The following is an 18,159-nucleotide window of genomic DNA, read 5'->3' on the forward strand; positions in this document are numbered from 1 at the left end:
ATACACTTTGGTTATTTTTAAACAATGAACGAATATTTTAGGTGGTTTTAAAAATGAAAATTTTATTTTGTATTTTTGGGATGTTACACCGTCCTTCCCGCAAAAGGTACAATGTTCAATGACATCACTAGGTTTGGTGTCTTTTGATCTCGGAGTATCACGACACTGATTAGAACTTCCTTCACGTCGTCAGGGCATAGTGGTCTTGAAGGTCGTCGCCTTTGTTGTGGGTTTCTTGTTGACGGATATTGCTTTATGTCGTTCATCTTCTGCAACGAGGTGATAGGCGTTCCCAAGGGTGGACGTTGGATTTGTTGCCAATATTTGGGTTCTGATAACAGAAAAATCATTATCAAGTCCCATGAGAAATTCATAAAGTTTCTCTTTTTCTTTGAGTTGGTTTAGGTTCTTTCCTATGTCGCAGGTGCAACCACTACAAAGTTCATTGAGGTGTGGGTAAGGCAACCTGCGTCTCGCACCAGATGCCTCGAAGTCTAGTGTAATATGTTGATACGGAAGATCCATTTTGGTGAATCTTGGTGCGTGCTTGTTTCAACTTGTAGGCCCGAGGGGATCTTTCCTTTCCAAATCTTTCAGGCAGATCAAACCATATCTTTGAAGTCGTATTGGCATATTTTACACTAACCCTGATATCGTTTTCCATTGCCGTCGTGAGCCATCCCTTCACCATAACATCGCATCGCATCCATATCATGTAATCAGGAGAGTATTTTCCAGGTTTCTGGATTGAGCCATCAATGAGGCCTACCTTGTTTTTGGCAAAGAGAAAGTTCATCATCTCTTGAGACCAATCCGCATAGTTGTTGTCGGTAAGGGTGTCATGGACGTGCATTTGTTTTGGGTAATCTGATGCATGGATGTAAAGTGGCGAGTTGGTATCCGGTGCACCTTCGGTCTTCTTGCTTGGTTCTACATCGCTGACCATGGCTGCTGGTTAGGGTTTTGGTTAAGAACCGCTCTGATACCATATAGAAATTGATCGAAAATCTTCTGTATGTATGATTGGTTAAAACCGATTACAAAGGAAGGTAAGGAAAATAAATACAAGGAAGGTAAGGAAAATAAATACGAAGAATATGTTTTATATTCAATAAGATATCTTAAAGGTTCCCCTAGAAATGGAATTAATATACGTAAAAATGAGAGTTTGAAATTGTCTGCTATGTTGATTCTGATCGGGCTACGCGTCGTTTCTCTAGAAAATATATGAACGGTTTTTTCTTGTTGTCATCTCTTGTTTCCCGGAAAAGTAAAAACAATCAATATATGGCCATGGCTACTGTGTGCAATATATATAAATATAGGTTCATTAGACAATGTGTATTTTTTCATCCAACTTAATAAAATTTCTCTCCATCCTTTCTTTTATCTTGGTTCTCTCTCTCCACAAAGCTGATTGTGAATGTACTTCTATATTTCTTGTGGTTGTAATCTTGTTTGATGATGTATGGTTTCTTAAGATTAGCTTTATCAAATTCACATACTAATCGAACTTAAAGAAACTCACATTTGACTTCAGTTTTTTTTTTTTCTTAAAGCTTCGTTTCATTTCAAGTAACATAGTGTTTTATATTATTACCGATTAAACCGAAAATATGATCGACGTCCCTATAACAAAAGATGACGACGCCAAGTAGAGGTGTTCTCATATTTGAACAACATTTATGTTTTTTTATGATTATATACGAAGTACCTACTTTTACAAATATTTCAAATATTACGTGACAAAGACCAAAATATAATCTAGTGTTACGTTTCATTTAAGACATGGATGTCCATTTAATCATAAAAAAAACATATTTTACAAATATTTCAAATTTTATTGTTATATGGACATCCATGTCTATGCAACAATGTTCTATATTTCTCTTAATTTATATAATCTAGTGTTACGTTTTCATTTTAAGACCAAAATATGCAAATATTTTGCTGGTAACCTGTTTAATCGGCTGAAACCCACCCGGTTACAATGTTGCAGATTTTGTTTATAAAATTTATTTTTTCTATAGTATATAAAAAAGCGAAATAGCATTATAAAAATGACGCATATTAGAAGCAGTAGTCCTTTATTGACATTAAAAGAGTTCAAATAATCTTTGGTACAAAGCTTCCCCTTTTCCCCTTATTAATACATGAGCAAAAAGATTATACACAAAATATGTTACATATTCTTTTATGAACAAAAAAGAAAGGATGCAACAAACACACCCAACTAAAAAATACATTAAAAAAATAACAAAATTTCATACTACACTTTCACCATTGGTCCTGAGAAGCTTTGGCTAGCATTATAATCTCTTGAATTTGGAGGAGGAGTCAATGAAGGTGAAGGGAATTCAGCTGAAACAGTTTCCCATGAAGTATTCTCATTTTTCCATCTGTGTCTTCGATCTAAAAAGGTCGGTTTTGATGGTGATTTGACCATTTCGACCTTCCATGTCAGCATGGCTACAATTTCTGACATGGGTGGCCTTGTGTTTGCATGAGCTTGAAGGCAAAGTAAAGCTACATGAATTGTTTGCATAACATCTTTCTCTATAAAACCAGCATTTCGTATTCTTGGATCCACTAGATCAATCATCTTTGACCTCTCGTGTAGCTTCCATGCCTATTATCATGCAAGAGGGTATTTTAGGAAAGCTTTTATATATATATATATATATATATATATATATATATATATATATATTGTCAATAAATAAGATGAAGATGACCTACATATTCTGGGAGGTATTGCATTTCTGATGTTAGTGTAAGATCTGTATTTTTCCTGCAGCTAATGATTTCAAGCACAAGAACTCCAAAACTGTAAATGTCAGCTTTTTCAGACAATTCTCCTCTAATTGCATATTCAGGGGCTGTATATCCGCTATAAAACAACAAAAAGACAAACATTATATGGGTCAAAACAATGTTTTTATCAAGGGTATTTTGGGAAATTACAGTGTTCCAGCAAATGTTGTGCTAAGATAAGCTTGATCCTCAGGGAAGAATCTGGCCAATCCAAAATCTCCAATTCTTGGGTGAAATTTGTCATCGAGAAGAATGTTGCTAGCTTTAATATCTCTATGAACAATACGAAGATGTGAGTCCTCATGTAGATACTGTAATCCTCTAGCAATGCCAAGTATTATTTGGAAACGAGTGTTCCAATTAAGATATTGATCACTTTTGCCTGTTCATTAGAAAGACAAAAAAAAAAAAAGTAGATGGATGAAAAGGGAAGTGAATGTTGAAGAGAATTTAAGTTAAGTACCATAAATAATGTGGTCTAAACTCCTGTTCTTCATGTATTCATACACGAGTAGTCTTTGAGGCCCTTGAGAGCAGCATCCAAGAAGTCGAACAAGGTTTTTGTGTTGTATACTTGTGATCATCTTCACCTCTGAAAGAAATTCAGCTTCTCCTTGTTGTGATTTGTCAAGAGCCAATTTCTTTATAGCAACTAGAAGCCCATCTTCTAATTTACCCTATTAAAAGCCCTTAAAAGTCATATATATCTCTCTACCTTGAACAGCGTTGGAGTTTCAATTTAGGAAAAATGGTAACACTTTATTGCAAAAAAGTAAAAATTCATTGCTCATTTCCAGGTTTTTGTGAGATACTTACAAGATAAACAGGCCCAAATCCACCTTTACCAAGAAGATTAGACTCATGGAAATTCTTGGTCGCCTTTTTTAATGCTTGGAAGCTAAAATAGCTTATTGTTCGAAGATTCCCACTGAGATAATCTTTTCCAGCTGTAATATAAGTCAATTTCGCATCGTAAACAAGAAGATTAATCTCAAAAACCATCAAAGATCATTTATGTTTGGAAAAAAGTGACAACCTTTGCTGCTGTCTTTACGCTTTATCAATTTTTTCAAATATGCTGGTCTGATAAATTTCCGAAAAATAAATGCGAGAATCAGCAAAAGTAGAAGCACAATCAATCCTGCCAGGAAGAAGAATAAGGCCGCTGAGGAGTGGCCGCTGGCAGGCGGACTTTCTTGGTTAAGTACTAATGCCGCTGGAGGAGCCGCTGCATTTACAGTGTAATTGTATTCTTGTTAAGCAAACATGATATACAGTAAATATTTGTATCCTTATCAAGACAAAACTCCCATGTACACCAAGTGTTTGTTCAAATGTTCCTGAGGGGAATTATGAAAAATCCCAATTGCTCGCTTACATAGTAAAGATTTTCAATAAAATCAAGATAAATTACCTTCAAGTATGCGACGCATGGTTTTTCTCTTTCAAATTGTATTCAGTATTCTCCAAGCACTCATTATTAGCCGAAAAAAAAAACGGCGGGAATTCTGAGGAACCAGCCAGCTGATCAAACACGAATAACTTTTTGCTGTTTTGGAGAGATCCAGGGACAGGGAGAGAAGCCAACGACAATATGGAGATGATCGAAAAAGACATTGTAGAGTATCTGAGATTTCCATGTGTTTATAAATCCGAGGTGAGAAGAAAAATGAAAAGGGGAATATTGTCTTCTTATTGAAGTCGGCTAATCAAGAAATGGAGTTAGGATCAAGAAAGAATGATCGACGCTTCGCTGTGATTCCACTTTGCGAGTATCATATTGATATCGAAGCTTTTCTTGTTTCTAGCCGTTGTCTTGGCTTATAATCTCCGGCGAGTTTAATGCTGATCAATGATCATTAGTCGAGTCGCAACGTTTTTTCGATTTTACAATTTTATAAAATTAAGACAGAATTTACAAAAATATCCCTGTATTTAGTCCAAAATTGACATTTTGGTCCTTTTTGAACTAACACCACATGTCCAAAATTAAGTCTTTTAATATGATTTTGGTCCTAAACAACAGTGGAAATACTATTTTGCCCTTATTATTTTATTTTTCTTTTTTTTTTACCTTCTTTACCAATTTTGAGATTACAAAAGAAAAAAAATCTAACACCCAACCCACACCTAATCTTTAACACACAAACTATGTCTATCTCTTTTCACTGTCTCGTCAGGTGTCACTGTCGACTACCCGAACGACCAGAGTCATCACCCTTCTTCGTATCACCACCATCTTCACACCATATGTTCAACGTCAAAGGCATCAAAACCCTAGCGCCATTGGAGGCATCAAAACCATAACATCTCCATCACCGGGCACCCTAGTGCTACCTTCACCAGCGCTTTCATATCTCATTCAGATGATCTTCTGTGAGTGAGTGAGAGAGAGAGAGAGAGATAGAGAGAGATAAAGTCATTGTTGACAAATATGTAAACCCTAACACCCCGTTGTTCAAATCTAAAACATCCATGGCAAGCGACGGAGGCAACGGTGCCTTTTATTGTGTGAAAACACTAAATCGCTTCGGTAGAAAGGTGCCAGATACGGCTCCGGTGTCTACAAATCGAAAGGTAAATAGTGGAGATTGTAACGCCCATAGAACGCCGAAATCCGAGTTATAACGAAGAAGTTATGGTCCGTCGAAGTTTTACGGCAAAACCGGCACGACACCAGGAGACGTAAATAGTGAATTTACGACGGAGGACTTTTTAGCCTTAGAAATATAAACAAAAGTTTTAGTATACGTTAAACCAAGAACATACAAAAAAGAACGCCCAAATCTGACTTCGTATGAGGAAGTTATGAATTGTCTAAGATTTGGCTTAGCAGTGCACAGCCCGAAACTCGAATTTTAGATCGAGCGGTTTTTAGCCTACGCGACCTAAATGAGAATTTAAGATCTCATAAATAGGAACTCAACGGTAAAAATACATACGAAAACAGAGTCCGTATGTAGAAGTTATGAATTTTACGCGGACATTTAACAGTATAATCTTCTCGTACTGTTAAATTTAAGATCGATTGAGAATTAGCCGACGAAGTCAAAATGAAAGTTGTAGATCTTATTTTTACCTACGTGTGGATATAAATAACGTCAAAAACGGAGCTTGTATGCGAACGTTATGTCACACCCCAAAACCACGAACGGCGGAAACGTTCAGGGGTGGAGGACGTCATGTACAGTATCACAACAGTGTAAAATAGTAAACAGGCAACAACATCATCCATTGCATTAAAAGCAAAGTTTTAATACATGAGTGTTATTTCATAATGTACAACAATAATATAAATAATCAAAATAAGGCGAGTCTTGTATGTGCTCCATCTTCTCCGAATCTGGCCATCGCACCTGTCTAACTGATGACCTGAGAATACAAGTTATTTTGAAAGCGAGTATCAGCTTTAAAGCTGGTGAATTCATAAGTATTTAGGTGTCATTGTCTGGCTTATGAAAATCTATTATGAAGGCCATATAAACCTTTAATGAAAATGTTGATGTAAGTATGAAAAACCCTAGAAAATCCCTTGCTTTCTATAAGTATGAAATGTAGTCTTCTACCAAGACCCGAATGTTTTGTTATGACAATGTAGTCTTCTACCAAGACCCGAATGTTTTGTTATGACAATGTAGTCTTCTACCAAGACCCGAATGTTTTGTTATGATAATGTAGTCTTCTACCAAGACTCGAATGTTTTGTTATGATAATGCAGTCTTCTACCAAGACCCAAATGTTTTGTTATGATAATGTAGTCTTCTACCAAGACTCGAATGTTTTGTAAGTAAAATGATAGTTTTTCCTTCAATTGTTTAGTACTAAAGTACTTAGTCTAACTCATTGTTTATGTGAAAGTATCACAAAATAAAGTAAACAGGAAAATGTACTACTGTAAGTGTTGTCACTGGGTACTAGGACTAACACAACATCGCATTAAGCGAAATATGTAACCTAATGAACATCCGAAGATTGTCCAGAACAAGTATTAATGTAAGTTTTACTACTGTAAGTGTTGTCACTGGGTACCAGGACTAACACAACATCGCATTAAGTGAAATATGTAACCTAATGAACATCCGAATATTGTCTAGAACAAGTATTAATGTAAGTGTCATCGCTGGGTACTAGGAGTAACACAACATCGCAATAATCGAAAGGTATAACCTTATGAACAATCGAAGATTGTCCACTTGTCCTCTGTAGCAGCAGCAGGTGGGTGGAGGGGTTAGCCCTGATTATCGATCTACCTAGTATAAGTAGTAACCTTAGACCTCCGTAGATGGTCATCGACCACTGGTGCTAATCAGTGGGGTTTGGAATGGTAAGTCCCGTCTAAATATCCCGAGGTACTGGGGGATAGGGTCCCGTCTAAATATCCCGAGGTACTGGGGGGATAAGGAGGATAAGTTACACAGAAGGTACTAATAAATCATCCTCGCAATTCGAGATACAAGTATACATGTAAGTAATACACAGGTAAATGTATCTACATAAAGGTACTCATGTAAGGTATTCATGTATCATGTAAGCATATGTAAACGTATGCGTGTATCAGGTAATGTACTAGTAAAGACTCATGAATGAACTGACTCTTGTGTGATTCCTTGTAATAGGAATAATGTTTGATATCTTCAAATTATCCCTATGATAATTTACTGAATGGTAATTAGTTGTTCAAGTAGGTTTATACACTCTTACTACTCAAGGGTGTGAGAAACTAAATGAAAGATGTAAACTATAACATCAATACATATATAAGAATATAAGTGTATATGCATAGTTTAGTTCAAGAATGTAAAATGGTTTTGTAAGACATCCTATGGGTTTTGAACAATAATTAACAATGAATTGATGTCATTTTAATAAACATTTCAAAAGTAAAACATTTGATAACAAAGTATTTTTAAGATTTAAAACCATTTCATGCATCACATTTTGTAGTATGTGAAATCTGTTGAATGAAAACACAGTTATAAAATACATATAGATGATTTAATAACATGCTGTTTTCTACTTGTATTCTCTCCCCCCCCCCCCCCATTAAAGCATTTAAAATCATTTAAAACATTGATTAGGGGTATGAACTCACTTGTAGTTGGTAGTTTAGATGAACTAGACAGTGTAGGATTGTTAGGCGTCAAGTGAGGACTTGTACACACACTACGATCCTAATGAACATATAATCACACATATATGCACTCAATTAATCTCAAATTACTAATTGATAATGTTAAGACATCCTAGACATAATAAACACTTTATATAAGTGTTTTAAGTCCTAAGGATTGCATCTAAGCTATTGTGGGACAAGGTACTTGTGTTTAGGGTTCCAAAGGACCCCATATATGAGTTTACTCCTCATATACCAACACACATGGAGTTTACGGTTGTAAAATCTTGAGTTTACGGCCGTAAACTCCAAGACTCAATGTCTTTGGTTGTTTTAAGGTGTTAAATAATCCCTAGAATTATTCCAACTTGGTGGTTAAGTCCTTGGAAGGGTTTAAGACATAGAAACACTCCATTTAGGAGTTTACGGCCCTAAGGCCATTTCCCTTAGAGTTTGCGGCCGTAAACTCTTAAGTATGGGTGTTTTTGATGCTTTCAAGTCTCTTGGACATGTGGTATAGGTTCTAGACTTTTATTCCAAGCATATGAAGGCCTTAGGCACACTTTGGTGCCCTTCTTTCATGTTCACGGACCAAGAACCATGTCTTGGCCATAAACTCCCTTGGAAAGGAGATTTTGATGTGTTTTGGTCCTTGATTTAAGTGGGAACAATTCCTAGTAAATGTCCAATGCTTTAGGTGCCTTAAAAGCACCCTTTTGTGCATGATTTTGGAGTTTACGGCCTAAGATACTCTTGGGCCGTGAACTCCCAAACTTGGGTGATTCTTTCTTGATTTCATGTCCCTAATACACTCCTATACAAGTCCAAGGCAGTAGTATATCACGGGGGACAGTCTAGGCTCGGTTTCGGGAGTTTACCGCCCAAGAACACCTTGGGGAGTAAACTCCTAAATCTAATGATTTAGCTATGTAATCTATGTTATGAACACATTTAAAGCTATATAATACTACTAGAGAGGGGTACTCATGATTTGGGATAAAAACCCGAAGATCCGTGAGAGAGAAAATGGCTTTTCTCTAGTTGGAAATGCGAATAATGAATGAATTTGGTTCAGAATTCTATTTATAGTCCTGAGATATTTTTGGCAGAAAATATTTTTATTCCCGAAATGATTTCTAATATGACAGAGTGTTGGAATAATAGTGTTGCACGAAACCCTAGTGCATCCACTCTCCTGATATCTCCTGAAGTGTAAACCCTGAATTACTCAAACTTATCCGAAAAGTCTGAAAATTTACTGTGACTATTATAACTTCTATTGAAGTGATATTGTTTGTTCAGAATGGAAATTTCGGGTTGTCACACGTTACGGGGTTTAGAAGTCGGCAGGGTGCTACCGTAAAAAGGGTGACATGACACAATCTTGGTCATTGCTTTCTCCACAAGGCTTGCCACTAGATGGTAACATGTGGCACCAATTTTAGCCATATTTCAACCTATAAATACAACCCCTTCCACCCTTATTTTTTTCACACATTTCCCATTCTTTCTTATCTTTACTCTCTCTAGAACCTCTCTCTAGGCCCGAAACCCCCCGAAAAGCCTAGGGAACCTCCCTAGCACGAGGCGGAAGCCCCGGAGTGCTCGATGGCTTCGAGAAGAAGAGCTTTTCGGCTCAGGAACGCTGCTCCAAGAAAAACGGTTTTCTATAAAACCCGTTGTAAGTGAGCTACGCCTACACTATTTTTAATATAGCTTTTATTTAACTATAGTAACGTTATTAGGAACTTATAATAAGTATTTGGGCTATTATTATGGGTTATATAAGTATTGTTTAATGCTTATATAATAGTAATAATAGCTAGACTATTAATTAGTCTCGACGAATAATAGACTAAACTCTAGTGGTAATAATACTAGGTTTCATCAAAGGAAATTATTTTTAAGAAAAGAAGCGTTGTCTGAGTTCGGAATCACCACCTTTTCAAGTGAGTGCATGGTCCCTTTCATCTTACACATAGATATGAAGTATTTTATATAAACTACGTGTTATGTGTGCATATTATCTGTATACTTGCTATCTATGTTGGATGAACGATTTTATACAAGTTTTATATGATTTAAACTGTATATGTATTTATATCTACATAATATGTTGGGTAAAACATGGGTAGATGAAATATGAGTTGGATGATGAGTTGAGAGGTGATATAGACCATGAGGTAAGGGTGAGAGGTGGATGATGTGAGAAGCCTTGTTCCCAAATGTTGGCCCCGTCATCTAGCAGAGTATCGATGACAACCACAGACTATTCTAGACAGTCCAGTGGAACACTAGCAGGCTTGCAACCTGTAGGTTTTGTGAACGATGTGTTCATCAGTGTACTCTAAAAACACATTGACATGTATTGCGAGTGGACTCTCGAAAACGATACTATCAATAAACGAGATAACCCTAGCAACTGTGCTCGAAGGACAATACTGGCAGCTGCGCCTCACATAGAATGTCACAATTCTGGCAACAGCGTCTAAGCGATAGAACTAGCAGTTGTGCTTGACAGCTGTGTCTGTGACAACCCAACGTTAATCCGTTATATAATTCCATTTCCGCTAACGAAATGCGTCCTTTTATAAAAAGTTCCGTAATTTGGAGTTGTCGAATAAATAAATATTTATTTATTTATTTATATATCATGTGATCATTATCATAGTAAATTAAATATAACCCGTTAATGTTATTTACATTTAATGGAATAGAGTTATATTATTCAACCACTTAACCCAGGTAAAAAGTTTAAACCCCGTTAAGCTTTAGCATCGGGTAGTTGTGTACTGGGTGCAATACCCGAGGCATATATAAGGAGAGTGAATACCTCTTGGAAGCTTTTTACCACTCAAACACTCTCTCTCTCACACTACTTTCTCTCTCTAGACTCGTTTTCGGCTCCAAAACCGCAAATTCCGGCTTCCAAACGTAAGATCTTCCTCCCTAACTTGTTCTAAACATGCATCATAGGGATTATAGCTCAAAAATTGTGTGAATGGAACATGAACAAGGAGTTTACGGCCTAAGAAGCTCCTTAGGCCGTAAACACCCAAAAGTTGGCCAAATGTCCCAAATTTCCTTCTTTTAAGCTTGGATACTAGTTAGGGATTTTACCTAGGAGTGTTTGAGCATCAAAACCATGACATTTAGGGCATTAAAGAGAGTTTACGGCCCAAGCACAAGCTTAGGCCATAAACACCCTTTTCCCATGTAAAAATGCCCCAAAACCCTTCCAATGCATGTTTAGGCTTGAGATATGATTTTAGGAAATACCATTTCGAGTTTGGGGCCATTAAACATCACATTTTGAGGGGTAATTTAGAGTTTACGGCCCAAGCACAAGCTAGGACCGTAAACTCCCCCAAACCTCACCAAATGAGGGTTTAAACCCCCTAATTAGCCCTAGACCTTCACTAGAAAATTAAAGGGATTGATTTAAGGGCTTTTGTAACAACGCAAATTTTCAAACAAATTTTTTCATTTTTAAAAAAATAAAGTATTTCCATTCAAAACAAGGCATAAATAGTTTAAATATTATGTCAATACAATTAGTCTAAATCCCAAGATCATAAAAACATCCTTCAGTGTGTATCGATCACGCCGGCGCCTTCCCACGGTCCTCGCTAGTACCTGAAACACATGCATAACAACTGTAAGCATAAATGCTTAGTGAGTTCCCCAATATACAACTTACGCACATACGCCTTTCCAGGCCCTGACCTTCCGGTCCTTGTGTCTCAGGGGACTTCCGTCCCTGCTGGGTAAACCTTCCGGTCCTACCCACGCCGACCTTCCGGTCCATCACACAATCATATCGCCTTCCGGCCCATAACATATTGCCTTCCGGCCCATAATATAATCGCCTTCCGGCCCATGACATACGTAGCACATATAACAAATAACTTACCACATATAGCATACATATCACATATCATATCCGACCTTCCGGTCACACAGTCAAACCCTTCCGGGTACAGTATAGTGAGAAGACTCACCTCGTGAATGCTGAAAGCTAGCAAATCCTGAAATCACTCGTGCACAATCCGACGAGCTACAACCTCCCTATAACATCACATATCCCTCATTAACACTTATATCTTCTAAGTGTGACTATCCCTAAGAAGTCAGACTTAGGTCAACTCTGGTCAACGGTCAACGGTCAACTCGACCGGACTCGGCGAGTCTAGACGTCCTCCCCAACTTCCCCTGATGTTCCCTTTCTACTCGTCGAGTATCCCTCTTGGCTCGACGAGATCCTCGTGGAAGAATCGCGGGGCCACCCCGACTCCACTCGCCGAGTCTGAAGAACAGCTCGACGAGTTCCAGTCAATCTCCAAGCTACTCGCCGAGTCTGTTCATCGGACTCGGCGAGTCCATGCCATGCAGTCGATCAAACTGCTTCCTGAGATAAGTTTTGTCCCGAAATACACAAGCATGGGACCTTCTGGACCTCTAAAGGTCCTAATACAGGGTTATAGTCGTTTGGGTAACAAGGCAATAATCCATCTAATCACCAAATGGGTTCCATAAACCCTAGATCCCTACACACATCAATGTAACAGAAATGATCCGAAATATTACCTGATTAACGCACTCTCTGTGTCCCCAAACCTCAGAACTCGAATCCCTTGCAGTTCCTTTAGCCAAGACTCTCCTCCTCCTTGCACCACCATTTCTTCAAATCACCAATGGCCCTCAATCTTGCTCTAAATGCCCACAACCGCTTAGGGTTCTTCTCAGTCGACTAAAAGACGGACAATGACGGCATATAGTGCGTTATATACGACCCAAACCTGAACGGTTAGGGTTTTCGCTAAACAGCGTAGACTCGCCGAGTCCATATCGGACTCGTCGAGTCCAGTCGCGAACCCGCGACCAAGTCTGCGATCCTACTCGGCGAGTCTAGGCTCCAACTCGCCGAGTCCCCTCTTAACTCACCCCAAAAACATAATTTAACAATACCTGAGATTCCGGGCTGTTACAACTCTCCCCCACTTGGATTAGACTTCGCCCTCGAAGTCTCACTCTGAAAATAGTTCCGGATGCTGCTCCCGCATCTCACGTTCCGGCTCCCAAGTCATTTCCGACCCCTTACGGTGTTGCCACTGGACCAACACCAGAGGTACTTCCTTGTTCCTCAGAACCTTGATCTTCCGATCCCTGATGGCCACTGGTCTCTCGGCATAATTCAGGCTCGCATCCACCTGAATGTCCTCTAATGGAACCACTGCCGACTCATCGGCTATGCACTTCCTCAATTGCGATACATGGAAGGTGTCGTGGATCTGTCCCAACTCCGCTGGCAACTCCAACCGATAGGCTACCCGGCCTATCCTGGCAATCACACGAAATGGCCCAATATATCGGGGCCCCAACTTGCCCCTCTTCCTGAATCGAATCACTCCTTTCCAAGGAGAGACCTTCAGGAGAACGAAGTCGCCGACTTGAAACTCAAGCTCGGATCGGCGCCTGTCTGCATAACTCTTCTGTCGGCTCTGGGCAGTCAATAACCTCTGCCTAACTTGCTGAATCTGTTCTGTCGTCTGAAGCATGATCTCCGTGCTGCCCATCACTCTCTGTCCCACCTCTCCCCAGCAAATGGGGGTCCGACACCTCCTACCATACAACAGCTCAAAAGGTGGCATACCAATGCTCGAATGATGGCTGTTGTTGTAGGAAAACTCTGCTAAGGGTAAATATGCATCCCAGCTACCCCCGAAGTCTAACACACACGCTCGAAGCATGTCCTCCAGCGTCTGAATCGTCCGTTCGCTCTGACCGTCTGTCTGGGGATGGTATGCGGTACTAAAATGCAATTTAGTACCCAGCTCCTCATGAAATTTCTTCCAGAACCTGGAAGTGAAACGCACATCACGGTCTGAAACAATCGAGATCGGTACCCCATTCCGAGATACCACCTCTCTCACATATATCTCCGCCAACTTCTCCGCTGAAGAACTCTCACTGATGGCAAGGAAGTGTGCACTCTTCGTCAACCTATCCACAATCACCCAAATTGCATCAACTCCCCTGGCAGTCCTCGGCAATTTGGTGATGAAATCCATGGTGATCTGTTCCCACTTCCACTCGGGAATCTCCAATGGCTGTAACTTGCCATGCGGTCTCTGGTGCTCGGCCTTAACCCTACGGCAGGTCAAGCACCTCTCAACGAACCATGCGACGTCCCTCTTCATACAGGGCCACCAATACTCCTTCCTCAAATCCAAATACATCTTCGTAGCACCGGGATGGATCGAGAATTTCGATCTATGAGCCTCTTCCATCAAAGTAATACGTGTACCGCCCACGAACGGTACCCAAATCCGACCCTGAAACGTCATAAGCCCTCGACTATCCTTAATGAACTCTGAAATTAACCCCACAACCCGCTCTTTCTTCTGCATTTCTGGTCGCACAGCCTCGGCATGTGCCCCACGAATAGCATCCAATACTGGAGTCATCACAGTCAGTCTCAAGCATACATCTCGCAATGGAGTGCTCTCCGCCCTGCGGCTCAACGCGTCGGCTACCACATTAGCCTTGCCTGGGTGGTACAGGATCTCACAATCATAATCCTTGACCACATCCAACCACCTCCTCTGACGCATATTTAGGTTGGGCTGATCCATCAAATACTTCAAGCTCTTATGGTCCGTGTATATCGTACATCGAACCCCGTACAGGTAGTGACGCCAAATCTTGAGAGCGAACACTACTGCTCCTAACTCTAAATCATGTGTGGGATATCTCGTCTCATGAGGCTTCAGCTGCCTCGATGCATACGCTATCACATGGCCCCTCTGCATCAACACTGCACCCAATCCCGAAATCGATGCGTCGTAATATACTACAAAATCTTCCATCCCTTCCGGGAGGGCTAATACCGGGGCTTCGCACAACCTCTGGCGAAGTGTCTCAAAGGAGGTCTGCTGCTCGGGCCCCCATGAGAATGCAACACCCTTCCGGGTCAATCTGGTGAGTGGCACTGCGATCTTGGAGAAATCCTTAATGAATCTCCGATAATACCCTGCCAACCCAAGGAAGCTCCTGATCTCGGAAGGTGACTTCGGCACCTCCCAACTCATCACCGCCTCAACCTTGGTCGGATCGACCAATATCCCTTTTTGATTAACAACATGTCCTAGAAATTGGACCTCTCGCAACCAGAAGTCACATTTGGAGAACTTTGCATAAAGCTTCTCCGACCTCAATACCTCAAGGACCTCCCTCAAATGCTCCTCATGCTGCTCTCTAGATCTCGAATACACCAGAATGTCGTCGATAAATACAATCACTGACCGATCCAACATCGGTCTGCATACCCTGTTCATGAGATCCATGAACACCGCCGGGGCATTGGTGAGCCCGAAAGGCATCACCACAAACTCATAATGCCCATAACGCGTCCTAAACGCTGTCTTTTGGACATCCTCATCCCGCACTCTCACCTGATGGTACCCTGACCTCAGATCGATCTTGGAAAACCAAGACGCTCCCTGCAACTGATCGAATAAATCATCGATCCTCGGTAACGGGTAACGGTTCTTGACCGTTAACTTGTTCAACTCCCGGTAATCAATGCACATCCGGTGTGAACCATCCTTCTTCTTGACGAACAGAATAGGTGCTCCCCACGGCGAGCTGCTCGGCCGAATGAATCCCTTCTCCAGCAACTCCTGGAGCTGCGAGGACAACTCTTGCATCTCTGGAGGTGCAAGACGATAAGGCACCTTAGCAATAGGCGCGGCCCCCGGAACCAGATCGATACCAAACTCTACTTGCCTCACAGGAGGTACTCCCGGCAGCTCCTCGGGGAAAACATCTGGAAACTCGCGCACCACAGGGACCTCCTCAACTGACTTCGGTCTCTCGGAAACCTCCCGCGTATCCATCACATACGCCACAAAACCCTTACAGCCCTGCTGTAGACACTGCCTCGCCCTAGCGGCCGAACAAAAGGCTGATCCCGAACGGGTACCCTCGCCGTACACCGAAAGAACTCCCCCACTATGGTCTCATATAGTCACCAGCTGACGCTCACAGTCGATGACAGCGCCGAATCGGCTCAACCATTCCATGCCCACGATGACACAGACATCACCCATCGCAATAGGAATCAGGTCAATCGGGAATTCGACCCCGAAAATCTCTAACACGCATCCCCGGAGAACCTCCGTGGCACAAATCACTCTCTCGTCAGATATAGAAACCCTCAGAGGCCGACTCAACGACTCACGACTAACGCTGATATGCTGACTAAAGGCTAGAGATACAAAGGATCTACTCGCACCCGAGTCAAATAACACTAAGGCAGGCACAGAGTTCACAAGGAAAGTACCTACGCATATAATAACATAAGCATAACATCTCGACATTAAAGATAAATACATGAATTACAGCATACCTGCCACAACATCGGGCGCAGCGCGGACCTCCTCCGCAGTCAGCTGAAAGGCTCTCCCCTGAGCCCGCGGGGCCTCGGCCTTCACCGGTCGGGTCGCAGTAGCCCTGGCAGCAGGTGCAGATCCCTGGAGAAGCTGAGGGCACTCGGCCTTCCTATGGCCTGTCTGGTTGCAATGAAAGCAAACCGTAAACCCCTTGGGGCACTCCCTAGCAATGTGCCCCTCCTTGCCACACTTGTAGCAAGCACCAGATCGACATACCCCATCATGACTCTTGCCGCACTTCCCGCAAGTGCGGCCCTTCGAACCTCCTGTCCTCGAATCGGCGGACTTTATCCGCTTGGCTGCCGGCTGGGACTGAGCCGGTCGCCGGTCCACCCGCTGAGACTCGGCCTCCTCCCTGGCCTGGGTCTCCAACTCGATCTCGCGCTTCCTGGCATTTGCCTGAAGCTCAGCAAAAGTATGGTAGGTGGAGTTTGACACAAACTCCCGGATATCCCTCCTCAACACACCCAAGTACCGGCTCATCCGAGCCTGATCAGTGGATACCAGCTCGGGGCAGAACATCGCCCTCTCATGAAACTTCCGCGTGATCACCGCAACAGAATCAGTACCCTGCTTGAGGGTTAAGAACTCCTGTACCAATCGTTCCCTCTCCATCGGGGGAACGTACTCGTCCCTGAACATAGCAGTAAACCCCTCCCATGTCACTGCTGTAATCTCTACCAGAGTGAAGTTCGCCGTCACGAACTTCCACCAATCCTTCGCTCCCAGACGGAGCTGGTTCAAAGCGAACCGTACCCTCAGGTGCTCCAGGCATGAACAAGTGTAGAATCACCCCTCTATATCCGCGATCCACCTCATCGCAGCAATCGGATCTTGCGTCCCATCGAACTCAGGTGGCTTCGTGTTGCTGAACTCCCGGAACAGCAACGAGTCACCCCCCTGTGGCCTGGCAGCGGCCACAGCTGCGGTAGTTGCAGCGGTTGCAGTTTCAGTCAATGCGGCGTACCGCTCCTCAAACGTCTCCATCAGGGTGGTCTTAATAGACCCAAACATCTCCGGGATCTCAGCCCGGATCGCCGCAGCTACCTCCTCGTGAATCATCTGACGAATCTCCTCGTCACTCACACCGCTCGTACTCGCCCCGTGGCGTGGTCTAACCATGATGTCTCTGAAATACAACATAAAACCATCAGAGGCTCCATCGAGTATAATCGTACTCGATACGCAACCCTACTCAGTCCCCGATATACAGGGATTCTTACTTGGGTCTCCCACTGACCCGGTGTCCTCGGTAGTACGGGCCCAATACTACCGACCACACCGCATCAGCGTTCATCCCAAGTCTTCCTCCCCAAACCCCGGATAGTGAGTACTCTACTTCTGATATGCACTATCTACCCGCATACTAGCAAAGCATCTCATATCGGCAAACTTCCCTAGACTAAGGCATCACAAATCAGGCCACTCTAGTCCTATCATGAATACCTAGTCTTCTAGCATGCATAACAATTCATATCATATAACATTGTAAGGTATTTTGGGGATCTTTACCGTTCGGGCGCTGACTGATCGTACACACTGCTTCTTTCTTGCTTACCACAAAACCATTTACAAAAATTTATGCCTTTATTTAAAAAGTTTTCCTCAAATCCTCGGTTTGAGTTCAGTTACTCCCGAAGGTGCACCCGAATCTCTCAAACCAAGGCTCTGATACCAATTGTAACAACGCAAATTTTCAAACAAATTTTTTCATTTTTAAAAAAATAAAGTATTTCCATTCAAAACAAGGCATAAATAGTTTAAATATTATGTCAATAC

At 41.8% G+C, this 18,159-nt stretch overlaps 1 protein-coding gene across 1 annotated transcript; it reads right to left on the reverse strand.

Moving 5' to 3' along the window:
* Positions 1 to 2,068: 2,068 nt before the first annotated feature.
* On the reverse strand, positions 2,069 to 4,677 carry LOC145064796 (cold-responsive protein kinase 1-like). The gene is made up of 7 exons (XM_079012163.1): positions 4,229 to 4,677; positions 3,851 to 4,042; positions 3,631 to 3,761; positions 3,278 to 3,491; positions 2,965 to 3,196; positions 2,740 to 2,890; positions 2,069 to 2,629 (listed from the first exon to the last, which is right to left on the reverse strand). The coding sequence occupies exons 1-7, from the start codon at positions 4,245 to 4,247 to the stop codon at positions 2,270 to 2,272; spliced, it is 1,299 nt and encodes a 432-aa protein (XP_078868289.1). The 5' UTR covers positions 4,248 to 4,677; the 3' UTR covers positions 2,069 to 2,269.
* Between the last annotated feature and the right edge of the window lie 13,482 nt (positions 4,678 to 18,159).

This window comes from Lactuca serriola, chromosome 7 (genome assembly GCF_051521515.1).
Source record: "Lactuca serriola cultivar US96UC23 chromosome 7, Lser_US96UC23_V15, whole genome shotgun sequence".
In the NCBI taxonomy this organism is placed as follows: Eukaryota; Viridiplantae; Streptophyta; class Magnoliopsida; order Asterales; family Asteraceae; genus Lactuca; species Lactuca serriola.